Here is a 15,052-nt window from a genome sequence, read left to right as displayed (position 1 = left end):
TGGTGACAGGACAAGGGGCAATGGGAAAAAAATTAGAACACTGGAAGTTCCAGACAAACCTAAGGAAAAACTTCTTTATTGTGAGGGTGTTGGAGCACTGGGACAGGCTGCCCTGAGAGGTTGTGGAGTCTCCATCTCTGGAGATGTTCAAAACCCGCCTGGACGCTTTCCTGTGCAACCTGGTGTAGGAAACCCGCTTTGTCATGGGGGATGGACTAGATGATCTCCTGAGGTCCCTTCCAACCCCTCACATTCTGATTCTGTGAAATTTACTACCTTCAAAGCTGGTATGGTATGATATCAAAGATAAAAAGGCATAACCAAGATCTAGTGTCAGAACACTGAAGCAAATCCTTAATGTCTCCCAGATGCAGAAAAGGACGCAGTATATCTCTGCATTATCAAGAACAACATGGACTTTTTAAGTCCACTATCAGTATCCTGCTTTTCACATCAGGACCTTATTCCTCAGTCTTCCTTCCTTTTGTACACTAGGAATTGTTGAGTCATACCTACCTACTTTCTTATTCCTTTTTACATAAATTTTATTATTATTATTATTTTCTTAGTAGGAGAGAGGAGATGAAAAGTTAAAGTATAGACCATATCTTTCAATGTGGTAAAAGGCAGCAGACACTCTAAGTATTCTGGGTGACCATCCTATTCTACTTCATTCTCCCCAATATACAGAAAAGGGACTGGTTTAGATAAGGGAAAATGAATAATATATGACAAAAAATGTATTAATAGCATTGCCTGTTTGTATTTCTAAATCAGCAGCTACATTTCATCACTGACAGTACTGAAAGTGCACTTCATTTGGAAGGTTTCATAACAAAACCAAACAGTTCAGGTATTTTCAAAAGGCAATTTATCATGAAATATGCAACCTTTAAAATTAACTACTAATGCATTTACAGGATTTATGGCTGTGCTGAAGCTATCCTGTACTGTTAATACACTGTAAATTACATTCTGGGTGTTGTATGTTACCACTCACTATCTATAAATTTCTAATAAGTTCATTAGCTCACTGGGGCTTATTGGTAGGCAGCCCTTAAAAGGAGAGAATTGAAATGTTTTCAAACTGACTTTACATCATCAGCAGTGAGTCCAAAGGCACTTTGATCATAAAGTATCATTATTTTGAACAAGAAATGATTAATATATCCATTAATTACAAGAACCAGCATTCAGCAAATCTGGAGTGTACTGAAAGTAACTTACCGGCAGTCCCTGGAAACCCGGATCACCTTTGACTCCCGGACTCCCAGGAGTCCCAGGCCAGCCACTGCTCCCCTGCTCTCCTTTGGCTCCTTTCAGACCTGGGGGTCCTGGTGGCCCTGTTGGACCTGGCAAACCTACAAATCAGAAGAAGAGAGTATTTAGTGGCAAAATTTGTTCAGAGCATTACCTGATGGAGGATGAGCTGGCTCAATCTACAGATGGGCAGAATTATCATAACAACTTTTCAAGAAAATAAGCAGGAGAATCTGTTGCAGGGAGGTCCACACGGCTCCCTGCCTGACTGGACATCTACCATTTATCAGCCTGTGGCTGATGGAAAATAGTGGAGAGCTTTCTATATTGTGGAACAAACAGATGGTATGTTCTCAGGTGTGAACAGGCTAGAGACATTTGCAGCTCTGCTCTGCTCTCCTCCCTAACATCTAGCACAGGGCCACTGTCAAGGTAAGGCCATGTTGGGCCATTTTTAAACACATTAACACTCCAGGACATAGGAACAGACAGTCATGGCTACCTTGAAACAGTAAATAAAGTCCAGAGGGAAACATGGAAATGGGAGGCAAACCTCTCAACATCAGAAAGTCTTTTGGACAAAACCTACTGCCCAAGGACATAAAATCAGCCTGTTCCAGGACATAATGCCAAACTGCCTATACAGGGGAGCTTTTCTCTGATCTGTGAGAAGAGGATAAACAAGGATATGCAATATTGATTATATTATTAATTAATTAGGTGAGCTTTGATTAACAGCAGTACATTAATACTGAAGATAAAGAATCACCTGGAAGGCCAGGCTGGCCTTGTGGTCCTCTGTCTCCTTTAGGGCCCTCAATTGCACTTCCTGGTAGTCCAGGAAGACCTTGGCTGCCCTTAGGGCCTGGTGGACCAGCATATCCTGGTTCTCCTTTCAGGCCTGGGATCCCCGGACTTCCTGGGGATCCTGGAAAACCCACATCACCTTTTGCACCTAAGATTGGAAACAACCCCAAAACATGATTAGAGAACAGATCACAATCACTTAAACCTTCTCCCTTATTATCCACTCATAGTAAGCTTTATTCCTTAAGAAAATATTGACCTTGCCTTTACACATTTATATAAAAATGCAAAACTTTAGGAAAACTGCATTATTCTCCACATTATAACATAAAGTATGAGGAAAATAGTAGCTTGACTAACATATCTTTTCTTAACTAAACTGATCACTGGGCTATTTTAATTCACTCTAAAAATAGATGAACATTCAGCATCTCTCTGTCAGTCCTTCCACAAGGAATATAAAGACCCTTAGTCCATTACAATCATGGTCATGGCTGAATAATGGATGTTTTGCTTGACTATGCACAAAAGGACTTGCTCCTGGAGAAAAAGGGAATATATATTTTTATTAAGATCTAGATTTAGACACTTAGTACTTACTTTCAGGCTTGTATAAATAGCTAACATTTGCAATTCAGTTGAATTTTTGACCATGATTGAGCAAAAAGAACATAGATTAGCTGGTGTAAGTATAATAATAAGATAAATATGTATAGAACACTATCCCTGGCTCTTTGCCTAAACAGATCAGCGTCTTTAAATCCTGGACTTGCTTTTTTGGAACTACAATACATTCGGAACACAAACGATGTCAGTCAGTTATCTATTTACTCTAAAACCAGATATTTTCAAATGATCTGTGCTGACAAAATGAGAGAGATAGGTAAGGTGAGAAAAGTGTTCTCATCACCTAGCATTCTACATGCCTTATGAGAGCTATGATTAGAAACTCTGCTTATTAAAATAAGTTCCATAACACTAGGCTTTCTCAGCAATTAGTGACTGTTATTTACTCTGAGATGGTAAATAAAAGTTATTCTAAAATTATGGTTTATCATTTTTGATTGTCCTGTATTCATAGAATGAATGAGTGAGGTAGGGTATTGATATTTCAAGCTATGTGAGGTCTTCAAAATCTGCCATGTCACGTTAATTTCATAGATGGATTAGTTGAATCTTTTTTGGTTTCTGGATGCTTAAAATTGAAAATCCTTTAATTGCACACAATTTCCTTTATCAGCAGCAGTTTGATATTTCTTCACTATTGTATCTATTGCAGTCTGGTTTCCAGGATATACTTATTTAATAAAATGGAGTATGGTGTATTACAGACACCTTGAACAAGTGCTGACTCAAGCCAATCAAGCCATCCTCACAGCACAGTCTAGTGACACACTTTGTGAAGACCACAAGTGGTCTTGAAATTGTGATAGCTGTGTGCCTGAACCCAAGCTAATAAGTCCTGAGTCTAGGTAATAACAATTTTCAGTAAGATCTCATCAGGTCTCTGCTACCGTTTGCATCTCTGCACCATGCTCCTGTGTGTAGCTTAGACATGTTCTACTGAGCTATAGAGAGTATCTATTTCAGTAACAAATAAAATTGCATTTTGGCTGCACAACAGACTCAGGTAAAAAATTACTGCGGTATCCTGGCCACGGAACTACTGTCTTTAGCTCTCTGGTACACAGAGCCTCACTAGACTTTGATTCTTGCAAAATTAGTAGAAAAACAGTAGGAAATACTTGAAGTCAAAAGCACAGCACACAAATACAGGAGTTATTTATATTAACTCATCACAGTACAGCTTGCAGTAAATTCCACACTATGAATAATTACCTATTTTAGGGAATATCTAACTCATGTCCAAGATGCTGCCACTGTAACAGAAATTAGTATTTGAGCCTCTCAGAGCTTCTGCCTGCTCTGAAAAGGTATAGCATGTAAAGGAATGAAGTAGAAAGTATGTCTGAATTAAGTTTATAGTATGTTGGGAGGGAGGTTTACTGCTTGTTTCAAGAAGTGTTTTACCTTTATCTCCCTTTGCACCGGGAAATCCTGGAAGTCCTCTGCCTGGAATACCTGTAATATAGAGGCAGCAAAAAATTAGAAGATGGGACAGTACTTTAATCTGTAAAGAACAAAGTATATTAAGTAAATATAAAATCTAAATAAATGGTTTATGCAAAAGTTCTTCAGGGCAGAGACTGTCTTTGTTATGTAGTGGTATTGTATCTAGTACAATGGGTCCTGTATGACCGAAAGCCCTACCCTAAGAAAAGGTAAGCCTGCTCCATTATTTCACAGGTAAGTTGCAGACCAAAATTAATTCCAAAACATGTTCATTCTTCAAAGTATAGTCAGCTTTTGTGAGAGAAATTATTTCAAGATTACATTGATTAAGCACAGTTGTTCATCTAAATTAGCAGCTTTACAATGATGTATGATAGTCAGTAATTTGCAAGACAACATACTAACTTTATTTTCTAAGGTTCAACCCGAAGTACCTCAAACCCAGCACACCTCCCTACCAGTCAGTCTTGTGTAGCCTGTCTCTGTGCATTTTTTTAACCTATAAACTTAACATGACAATCACAGTACCTTGTTCCCCCTTTGCACCAGCTGCACCTGGAATCCCATCATAACCTGGTTCACCCTTCTGTCCAATGGAACCAGCAGGACCCGGAACACCAGGTTCACCTGAAAAAATCATTGTCATTTTCAGTTCACCTATGAATCACCAGATTTCTTTTTTTTACATTTTACATCAGTGTAAGACAAGGCTCAAGTATTACAGATTTTGACATAGCTAATTGTCATGAATCTCAGTGAGTTCAGAGTGCAGGAACTCCAGCAAAGACATGTGAATAGCACAGCCCATTGTCCAATGAGACGATGTGTCCTGCAGCCAGTAAACTAAGAACGCAAGGCTCCAAGACCAAAAATGTTGTTATACTCAAGAGCAATGGACTCGATCTCCTCCCTACTCTATTGCCTCTTTAACATCTGTGTAATGATGATAATGTGGTGATTCAGGTTTGGGCCCATGGATCAACTTTACTGTTTTTAAATGAACTGAGAAACAACAGAACTAATGGCTATAGCAACAACCAGTCTTGTGGAAGGTGGTAAGATCTCTTCCACAAACAGTGCAAAAGAAGTACTAGCCCCACACTACATTGACTCAGATTTACCTGGGAAACAGCACTGTCATTTTTTGCTTATGAAATGAACAAATGTACCAGGAAATATCTGAGCCAAAACCAATGTAGAATGCCACAGTATTTGTTTTAGCCACTGCCTGGAGGTGAACGATACTTTAAGTAGCATTTGTTGCTTTATATTTCTTTTCTACCTGGTTCTCCTTTTAAACCTGGAATGCCACTTAAGCCAGGAAGCCCTTTTTCACCCTTTTCTCCATGGCGGCCAGGGCTCCCTAAAGAAAGGAAGAAGACATGAGTTTACATGTGGGATATTTGGTATAAGTTTCACATTATTTTTTCACTGCAATTTCTGTTTTATTGAAGTATAAAAACACTTGCCTGGAAATCCTGCCATGCCAGGGGATCCTTTGGGACCTGGGGCACCCGGCATTCCAGGAATTCCTGAACTACCCTTTTCACCTTTATCTCCGGATAAACCTGGACTACCCGTTCTTCCTGGTTCTCCCTAGAAGAAGCAGCACACATTATAGAACCCAGACATTCATTCTGAAACAGCTTTTTCTGTTTGCAATAGTAGATGTCACCTCTCTTATCCATGAGACTTATAAAGAATTTAACTCTTTTTCCATTTAGAAACAAAGTAATTTAGTATTAAATTTGGCATTAAATTCCACTATCAGAATTATTGACTTTTCTAGCAATTGCTTAATACCTACATATGAAAATGAGTAGGTTTTTATGCATTTTTATGATGGTTTTTACAAAGTCTATTCCAAATTAGCCTCTTATCTTATGTATTAAGCTTAATCATCTTCAAAAAAATCTTTTTTTAAGTCTTCAGCGAGTTCACTACCAGATCAGCAAGTTTTATTTTTACAATTTTTACTTATAAATTCATGATTACTGTCATTGTATAGCTAAGAAAAGGAAGTGAAACAAATGAGAATCCTATTAGAATACCATTAGAGATTAAATTAACTTTACAGACAGTATTAATACAGTTCTCTTTGCAGTAATATCTGAGCACTTTATAGTTTTTTTTCCACTTCCCAGTATCTCTGTAGAAGAACAGAAACACTATTTCAGTGCGATTTAGTCTGTTTGTAAGAAGCCCTTTTCACGTTATCTACTTAGTATTTTTGAAAGTTTTTCCCCTCCCCCACATTCCTAGCCTATTCTGAAGAGACAGAATAAATAAGAACATTGGAGACAATGGTCTCATCAACATAATGAACCTAAACTTGCACATATGCACCCATTTCAAGTTTCTCATCAGGTATTTAAATGAGCATAATAGAAAATATAATAAAATAGCTTAAAGGCCAACAGCATCTTTTCAAATGAGGTACTTGGCAGAAACAGACAATTAAATCCTTAGGAGAGCAAATACCTTCTCACCAGGAGAACCTGGAAAGCCAATTCCAGGAAAACCTGGTGCTCCTTTGTCTCCCTTTTCACCTTTTTGCCCAGGGAACCCTGGTGTGCCTGGTGAACCTGGTACTCCCGGCAGACCCTTTTCTCCAGGTGTTCCTAGTAAGAGAAGAGGAAAAATGGGTCTATCAGAACTAGTGGTACCACAGCAGTGTTGACAATGATTGTGCAGTGTTGCCTTAGCTACTCAGAGCTAGAAAAGTAATGTAACTCACTAAAATAGCTAGTAAATTAACTTTTTAGATTCACTCTCTAAATGGGACTTTTTACGGGAAGATCAGCTCTCCTCTTAGGAGAAGGTCATAATCTTGGATTCAGAGTAAACAGAGCTCTTGCTAAAAATATTATTTGAATAAAAGTTTACGTTGATTTGAATAATTTCTAACAGGACCACAGTGACAAAGAGACTCTGCTGTAGCAATTTTTTCTGTCTTCCTTTACCATTTCAGTCTTTCACCCTTGATTTCCTAAATATGCTAGGCACAAAGCCATCTGAACAAAGTTTCTGTGTTGAGACGTAAGTTCTTCTCCATTCTATTCTTTACCAATCCCCTCCACAACAACACTCTTCCCAGACCACTACTTTTATAATTAACAAGCAGTACACAGCACCTCACTAAACTTTTTAGAAGGGGGAAAATAAACATAAAGCTTAATGCAGTTCACACACTAGCAGAAACAGACAGACAGACAAACAAGTATCACTTGAAGAACTGCCTGCCTGCAACAAATACACAAATCTTACACATCCAGCTAAAGGATTCACATGTAGAAACTTAGGAAACCATCCTATTATTTGTATATCACAATAGGATTGAGAAAGCAATGTCTCAAAAGTCTAAAATTCAGACACTGCAAATAGTGTAACCATTCAGTAGATCTACACCAACAAATATTGCACACAGGTCTCTCATAATGTTCTATATTAACTTGAGGAAAATAACAATAAGACATTCCCAGCAATCAGTACCTGGCAAACCCATTTCACCAACCGATCCTTTTTGTCCTGGAAGTCCTGGATCACCTGGGTACCCTGGGGGGCCCTGATCACCTTTTGGTCCTATGGACAGCAGAGAAATTAAGAGTCCCATAAGTTAATGTGGTCTAAAACACCTGATGAACAGTCTCTCTGTTGCTAGCTTCAGACATACCTGGATGTCCTGGCGTACCAGGTTCACCATCCTTCCCTGGAATTCCTGGTTCTCCATATTCCCCACGTAACCCTTTTTCTCCTGTTGCTCCATGGTCCCCTGGACACCAAGAAAACAAACACAGTGAGATCAGTTTTATCAAAATTTACTGTAATGCCACATAATAATCCTTTTAGTTAATTTTTGATCAGTGTAGCTTCTCTGCTGAACAAGGAAATGGCTGAACTCAAGCTTCATATGTTGTACAGTAGCGTCACACTTGAGTAAAGCACAACTCCCTAGTCACTAAACTACTGCTGAAGAACGGCTGAAAACTATTACAATTTTACAGGTCTCTGTACAAATTACAAAGCAAGTTATATCTTTAAAAGAAATTGCAAACAAACGTGTTTGAGTTAGATTAATGAGTTACTTCAGAAGTGCCAGACAATATCAAGTGTTAACAGAAATGACTGATTTGACTGCTCTGCTGTCTAAAAAGGTACATTTGAACAACCAGTTCACAACCAGAAATTTGCTGTTTCCTCCATTCTATCTAATGTTAAAGTAACTGCATAACTCCAGAAGGCTCCACCTCTAACTCTGTGGTTTGCCTCCTCTGCAGCTTTAAGGTCCAAGATTTTTGGTCATAACCCTTTCTGTTATGTTTCACACAGGTGCAAGACAATAGGTTACTGAAGATAGCTCGCTGAATGTTTTTAAGGAAGCAAATTTTATTAAAAATAACCCAAGATGTCTGAAACAAAAATTTTCATTAAACATCACTAACAATCTTCCATAAAAATACTGTGTCTTGTCTGCACAGTATGGATTTTAGAAGCTTTTTAAAACATTACTGTGATATTCATGCCCAAAGAGATGAAGGCAGCTATAGATCAGCAAAGCTATGGAGTATAACTACATTATTTTTCTCTGCTGGTGATAAGTATCATTAGGTTGAAGAGGATGAGATGGGCAAAATAACAGCAGAGTCTGTTTGGAACCGACCCTTCCAGGCTGTGTGAGCCAGGCCAATCTGTAGACTGTGTGGTCAGGAAAAGGCAGAACAAGTTTGCAAGAGTGCATTATTCGTGCTGGAGAGATTAGTATGTTAGAAACCAAAGAAATTAACCATTTGAATTTCTCAGCAAAGGCTTCTTTATATGCATGTAACCAGTGTGCCTAATTTGGATTTCAGGAAAGGAAATAAAACCAATTATCAGTCAACCTACAGGTGAATAGAAGATAAGAAAGTAATGAAAAACAACCTATGCGGATTTGGTTTAGGGCTTTCCATACCACTACATACACCAAGATCAGAATCTAGATAAAATCTTTATAGATTTCAAATACATCAAATACAAAAGTGCCCTCAGAAGCTGTATCCCAGCTTAGAGGCAGATGCACTCCACACTTGCTCCTGCCCTCCCTTGCAGTCCCTGGCTGTCTAAGCTGGAAGGCACTGCCTATCCACATGCCTAGGTTTCTCTGAGACCCAACTGGGACACATGGTCTCATTCTGTCAAGGAGTCAGGACATGGAGATAAGAGGTACTTGGACTGGGAAACTCTCCTGTTCCCACAATTCAAATATAACATAGTATAGTTATTGATGATTCACTGCCAAACTGGAAAAGAGTCTTGAGTGCTCTATCCTGGGCCCAACAGAGAATACACTGATGAAATGTACAGATGACACTTAACTGGAACGGTTTGAAAAGAGCACAGGATTAGACTGCAGAAGAATTTTGAAGAGTTGGAGTAAAGGTTGAAAATTAACATCAGAAAATTCAAGAAGTGTAATGCACCACATATGTGGTGAGGAGAAGGCAAATGCATGCATACAAAATAAAAAAATGATTGCATAGGCAGCAGTCTAGAAGTAAAGGACTAAGAACTACAGCTAATCACAAACTGAGCCAGCTGTTGCTTCAAGAAAGGGAAATTTCATTCTAGCAGGACCTGAGTTGAAATACTTGACTTGTTTCAGTAAAGTGCACTCTAACAAGGATGCAGCCAAATTGGGGAGAATCCAGAAAGGGTAACAAGAATTATAATTATTTTTGAAAATATGATATACAATGAAAGGCTGAAGGATTTGCTTGAGGGAAATGGAAGACTATGTGATCTTGGTAGCTCCCTTCTAAGCCCTACACTTCTATTTTAACTAAAACAGTTATCATTTATTTAAAAAGTCTTATGGGATTTGTTAATAAAAAGTAAACCATAATAAAAAAGGACAAGGAATAAAAATATATAAAATATACACTATTTTTTCTTTGAAAAGAAAAACAGGAGAGAGAATGATCTTAAACAATTAAACTTTCATGTAGCATTAAAAATAAAAATCCAAGAAGAATGCATTGTCTAAAAAAACCTAATATCTCTACCACCGTTAAGTTTCTAAGGGGAAAGCTGATTGCCTTTCTCCTGCGTGTTTCCAGATGTTTCTAAACTGACATAAGTTGATCTTTTGGTACCAGTGGCATACACATGTGTCTTTCCTGAAATTTCTTCAGGTCACAAAGAAGCATGTTTGCCAAAAACGGCTACCCACTTTTTCTTACAGTATCCATTGGTCTTCATGGCCACAACAGTGTTTTCACTATTTGTTTTACATGAAAGACAGGTCTTCTCTTCTAGCAAGCTCTAGTTTCTACTTTTAAGATTTGTTTTCTTTTGGAAGAGTCTTCTGATAAAAGAGGTAAGATGGATTTTATAAGAGCTAAAACCTTTCTGCCTGTGATTAATCTTTGTTCCTATGGAGTTGTAAGGTACCAGAAAAGTATCTGCATTTGCTGTGTGAAATTCTTTAATGTTATTTTTAAAACTGTTGTCTAGAACTAAGATAAAACTGAACTCAAAGCATTGCTGCTTAACAGTATATGAGAGTTAATTACTCTTATCCACAGTTGGAGACTAAAGTTACCTTTTTCTCCTTGATCTCCCTTTTGGCCTTTGAGACTAACCATGTCCATGTTGTCCATTGTTCCAGGTTTTCCTGGGAGACCAGCTTCACCTTTATCTCCTTTGACACCAGGATCACCCTGTGGTCCAACTACACCTTTGAAACCTTGGCTACCTGTAAAGGGATAGCATAGAATATTATAGTGGCATATAAAACTTTGCAAAAATATTTAGTAGACAACAGCAAATTAAATTAGCTATTTATTCAAAATTTTGAGCACTGATTATCATGCTCTAGAACATTTAATTTATCTCATATGAAGTTTTTTTTATACCAGGACTTCACAATAGTTCCGTCAAAAAAGTTGACATACTATTCCTGCTTCACAGCCATTAATTTTAGACACTCCAAACAATAGAGATAGGAGTTTGGCAGTAATACAGGGCATTATTTGAAGAATTTAATTAAGACTTTCCTTCTGGCTAATTTAAAACACAGTATTTTTCTTGGAGTAATATCTATAGCATCCTCACACCTAGCAAACTCTCACGTTGTTGAAGAACGGATCAAAAATCCTGGCTTGGTGCTGAAATACACAACTGCTCCTAGGATATGGCTTTTTACACTATTTCTAAGTCACAGTGAAGTTACTTGACACAAAACATTCCTTAGGCCAAGTATACTCCTTATATTTGGTTATTACCAGATTTGCCTTCTGCCAGGAAAAAGGTGAATTTTACAATTTTGGTTTTGAGAAAATCTCTCTCTTACCTTTTTCACCGGGAAACCCTCGATCTCCAACTGGTCCAGGAGTTCCTGGCAATCCAGGAGTTCCCATAACTCCCATTTCTCCTTTTGGTCCTGAAACCAAAGTGAAAGAGTGAACAACAGAAATAAAGCAAGCAGCGTAGGGAAGTACAAGAAACAGAATTATTTACTTCCTATCATACTAGGAATTGCACTATTTAAGGAAAAATAGGACAAAGATGACTAATCTAAAATAGCCTGATAGAGAAAGCAACAGTAAAAATAGTGTTATGAAAATTAAATAAAACACAGTTTGTAATGGGTTTTTGACAGATTCTTAAAACTTCCTATTATTAAAACCACATTCTGTCACTGAAACTGTGCAGAATAATCCCCTTTCATTATTACAGGTTAAAGGATAGTTCCTGCAAGTTGCTGGATTTGATTCACCAAAGGAGTTGAGTAGCAGTTCAGCTACATATGCACAGAGCTGCTTTACTGATGTCAGCCTGTGTGTTTTCCCAAGCTTTGATGGATCGATTCCTGACTGAGTGAAAGGGCCATGCTACCACAACTTAATAAAGCAGTTGTCAAAGATTCCGGTTTCCGAGGGAAAAGATGTTTACCTGCCGATCCTTTCAGTCCAACAGCCCCCTGTGGACCTGGCAGGCCAGGTAACCCCACAGACCCTGGTACTCCGGGCTGACCCTGGCTACCTTTATCCCCTTTTGGTCCTGGCATATCTAGACCTGGGATACCAGGGAAGCCCCTTTCTCCTTTTATTCCAGGAAATCCTAGGAAAAACAGAAGATACAGGATTAGTCCTTAATACAGCATGGGGAACACCATTAACAAGAATATCTGATAACATCCACCTGCGGTTCAGAAATTTCATGGCATGAAGAATGGAAACTTAAAGCCAGACAGCAGAAATAGTACCCATTTTTTAAGTGAGGCTTTGATCCTGTATATATTACCCACCAATGACCTGAGGAGACCAAACAAAATGGCAGGCTTTTTCTCAGGTGGTCTCGCCCTGCGTTTTGGACCAGATGGAGGAGGCCCATCAACACATCCCCCATGCACCCCACCAACCTCACACTGCAAAACAGTTAATGAGCAACACTTTTACTAACGCCAATATCCATTTATGCCAAAAGTCTAATCCTAAGCACCATCACGGCAGTGTTTTCCTCTCACCTGGCGGTCCCTGGGGTCCTGGCTGCCCAGCAGGTCCTGGCGTGCCCTGAGGGCCCAGTCCTGGTGCACCCGGAGGGCCCTGCAAGCCTTGCAGTCCTGGGAGGCCAGGGTCGCCTGTGGGAAGACAGAGACATAGACTGAGCATCCTCCAATATTGTTTGAAAACTTGTTTGCTGAAGATGCTAGATGAGGCGCTTTGGAAGCACTTGGCCAACAAGACCTCATTTCAGCCTCCAATACCTCCTGCCTGGGCTTAGAGGAAGGGCTGCTCTTTGCTGCTAGTATTTGCTACTGGTGGTTGGTAAGAGAAAACAAGGGGAAGGAAAAAGGGCAATACCCTGAGATATCAGTAGGGTATCTCAGTGGCAAATAGACTTTTTGCTGCATCTATGGGTGAATGACTTTAAAAAAGAAATATAAACACAGAACTGTATTTTCCCAGCAATGTTACCTCTGAATCCTTGCTGTCCAGGTATGCCTGGAAAGCCTTGCTCGCCCCGTAAGCCAGGCAGTCCTGGACTTCCTTTTTCTCCAGGGATGCCAGCTGGTCCTGGGGGGCCTGGCAATCCCTTAGGGCCAGGGAGACCAACACCAGGTTCACCCTAGCCAAAGAAGCACAACAGATTGGGAATCAACATATCAAAACCAAGAATTCATTCACTGACTGTATTTAAATCACCCAAGAGGCCAGCGCTATATATCACTTCAGGGCAGAGCCATAAGCCCTTTAGTGTTAATGTCAAGCATTCATCCATCTATAGGATGGATGGATCTGTTCCTTCGTGTGCAAAGTGGGAAACATAAGATTAAGAACAGTTTAGCCAAATTGGGGGTGGTGGTGGACGAGATGTTCAACATGAGCTGGCAATGTGTGCTTTTTACAAGGGCACATAGTGATAGGACAAGAGGTAATGGCTTTAAACTGGAAGAAGGTGGGTTTAGATTAGACATGAGGAGGAAATTCTTTACTGTGAGGGTGGTGAAACACTGGCAGGGTGACCAGAGAAGCTGTGGATGCCCCTTCCCTGGAAGTGTTTAAGGCCAGGCTGGATGAGGCTTTGAGCAACCTGGTCTAGTGGAAGGTGTCCCTGCTGATGGCAGGGGGGGTGGAACTAGATGATCTTTAAGGTCCCTTCCAACCCAAACCACTCTATGATGCTATAATTTTTTTTTTTAAAAAAGAGCAGGAACTTTGCACACATTCCTTTTAACATGGGCAGTCACAGATAACAGTATCAGCAGCTGACACCTACTTTTTGACCTTGTAAACCTGGTACACCTGGCAAACCATCCAGGCCAGGGGTTCCTGGAGTCCCTGGCAGACCGGGCGAGCCAGGTTGACCTTGGAAACCTATAAAACAAAACAAAACTCACATCATTACTGTCTCAGACTCTAAGTGTCCTCTGCTGTTTCTTCAAGCCTCTAACTGAACTATTCACATCCTCACAAGGACATGTTTATAAAGGTCTATGTAGTCTTACAGGTCAAACTGCTAGAGATGCCAGCACCCAAATGTCTCAACAGAGATTCAAACGCTGAGCTTCGTGCAGCATTTGGCTTATGATGTGAAACAACCACCTAGAAGAAATAAATACTTTGTGTTTCTTAAAATAAGAGCCTTGTGGGTTCATGTCATTGAGAAACATCCTATCTGCAAAACCAGGTTCCCAAAGTCTTCTTCGGAAAATGTAACTTAATGTATGGGGCATCAGACTGAGGGATACACAATAAAATCCATCTGTGAATAAGCACCTTTTGTTCAGTGTATGTCGTGTGACACATCCTACATGTCCCAATGTGAGCTGTACACAGAAGGTTTCTATGCCACAGCTGGCCCATGCCCCACACCTTGGGAATGCAGGAAGGAATACATACAACATTCCACAAATCACTTAAAGTTAGCAACACCAGCACAGGCTCAATAAATTGAGATCAAACTCCTCTTCCAGGCAAAGGTCTCAGGGAGTGAGAAATCCAGCTTTTAGGCTAAGTGCCAGGAAAGTCATTGGGCAGAGATGAATTCAAGGAAGGGTCCTTGAAAGAAATGTGTTTGATGTGTCATTCCTTTCTTGTTGGCATCAAAGAGCATACAGCAATCCTTTTCCAGACGCAACAGGCGTCTTCAGTTCAGGTTTGTCCCACATCAGCCTTGGAGGAACCTGGTAAAGTTCCTGGTGGTCACAGGTAAAGATTTGCCCTTTCTCCTTATTAACTCTTTCTGACCCTCACAGTTCATTGGTGTGTGGAATCATAATAAATGAAATAATAACGAAGACACACAAGAATTTTGGGGACCGAGTTGGCTGCTGAAAGCTGAGTCATCTAGTTCTAAATGAGTAGCAGGACTATGAAATGCATCTCCCAAAAATCCAAAACTATAAAATGAACATTTAGACTCCTTCTAA

General features: G+C 39.6%; 1 protein-coding gene across 1 annotated transcript in view; it reads right to left on the bottom strand.

The window, feature by feature from the left end:
• Positions 1-1,227: 1,227 nt before the first annotated feature.
• COL4A1 (collagen type IV alpha 1 chain) overlaps positions 1,228-15,052 on the bottom strand; it is a gene marked incomplete at its 3' end in the record, with an annotated part of 35,488 nt that continues 21,663 nt past the window's right edge. The window contains exons 28-42 of the mRNA XM_010172568.1: positions 13,900-13,997; positions 13,098-13,248; positions 12,647-12,760; positions 12,073-12,240; positions 11,471-11,560; positions 10,721-10,873; positions 7,814-7,912; positions 7,633-7,722; positions 6,622-6,761; positions 5,606-5,736; positions 5,423-5,499; positions 4,669-4,767; positions 4,099-4,149; positions 2,030-2,215; positions 1,228-1,361 (exon numbers count right to left, since the gene is read on the bottom strand). Of these exons, the coding sequence (XP_010170870.1) occupies positions 1,228-1,361; positions 2,030-2,215; positions 4,099-4,149; positions 4,669-4,767; positions 5,423-5,499; positions 5,606-5,736; positions 6,622-6,761; positions 7,633-7,722; positions 7,814-7,912; positions 10,721-10,873; positions 11,471-11,560; positions 12,073-12,240; positions 12,647-12,760; positions 13,098-13,248; positions 13,900-13,997 (1,781 nt within the window). The remainder of the gene's footprint in view (positions 1,362-2,029; positions 2,216-4,098; positions 4,150-4,668; positions 4,768-5,422; positions 5,500-5,605; positions 5,737-6,621; positions 6,762-7,632; positions 7,723-7,813; positions 7,913-10,720; positions 10,874-11,470; positions 11,561-12,072; positions 12,241-12,646; positions 12,761-13,097; positions 13,249-13,899; positions 13,998-15,052) is intronic.

The sequence above is a fragment of the Antrostomus carolinensis genome, unplaced genomic scaffold (genome assembly GCF_000700745.2).
Source record: "Antrostomus carolinensis isolate BGI_N321 unplaced genomic scaffold, ASM70074v2 scaffold8807, whole genome shotgun sequence".
Taxonomy (NCBI): domain Eukaryota; kingdom Metazoa; phylum Chordata; class Aves; order Caprimulgiformes; family Caprimulgidae; genus Antrostomus; species Antrostomus carolinensis.
Note: the sequence above shows the minus strand (reverse complement) of the source record. Positions and strands in the feature narration are given on the sequence as shown.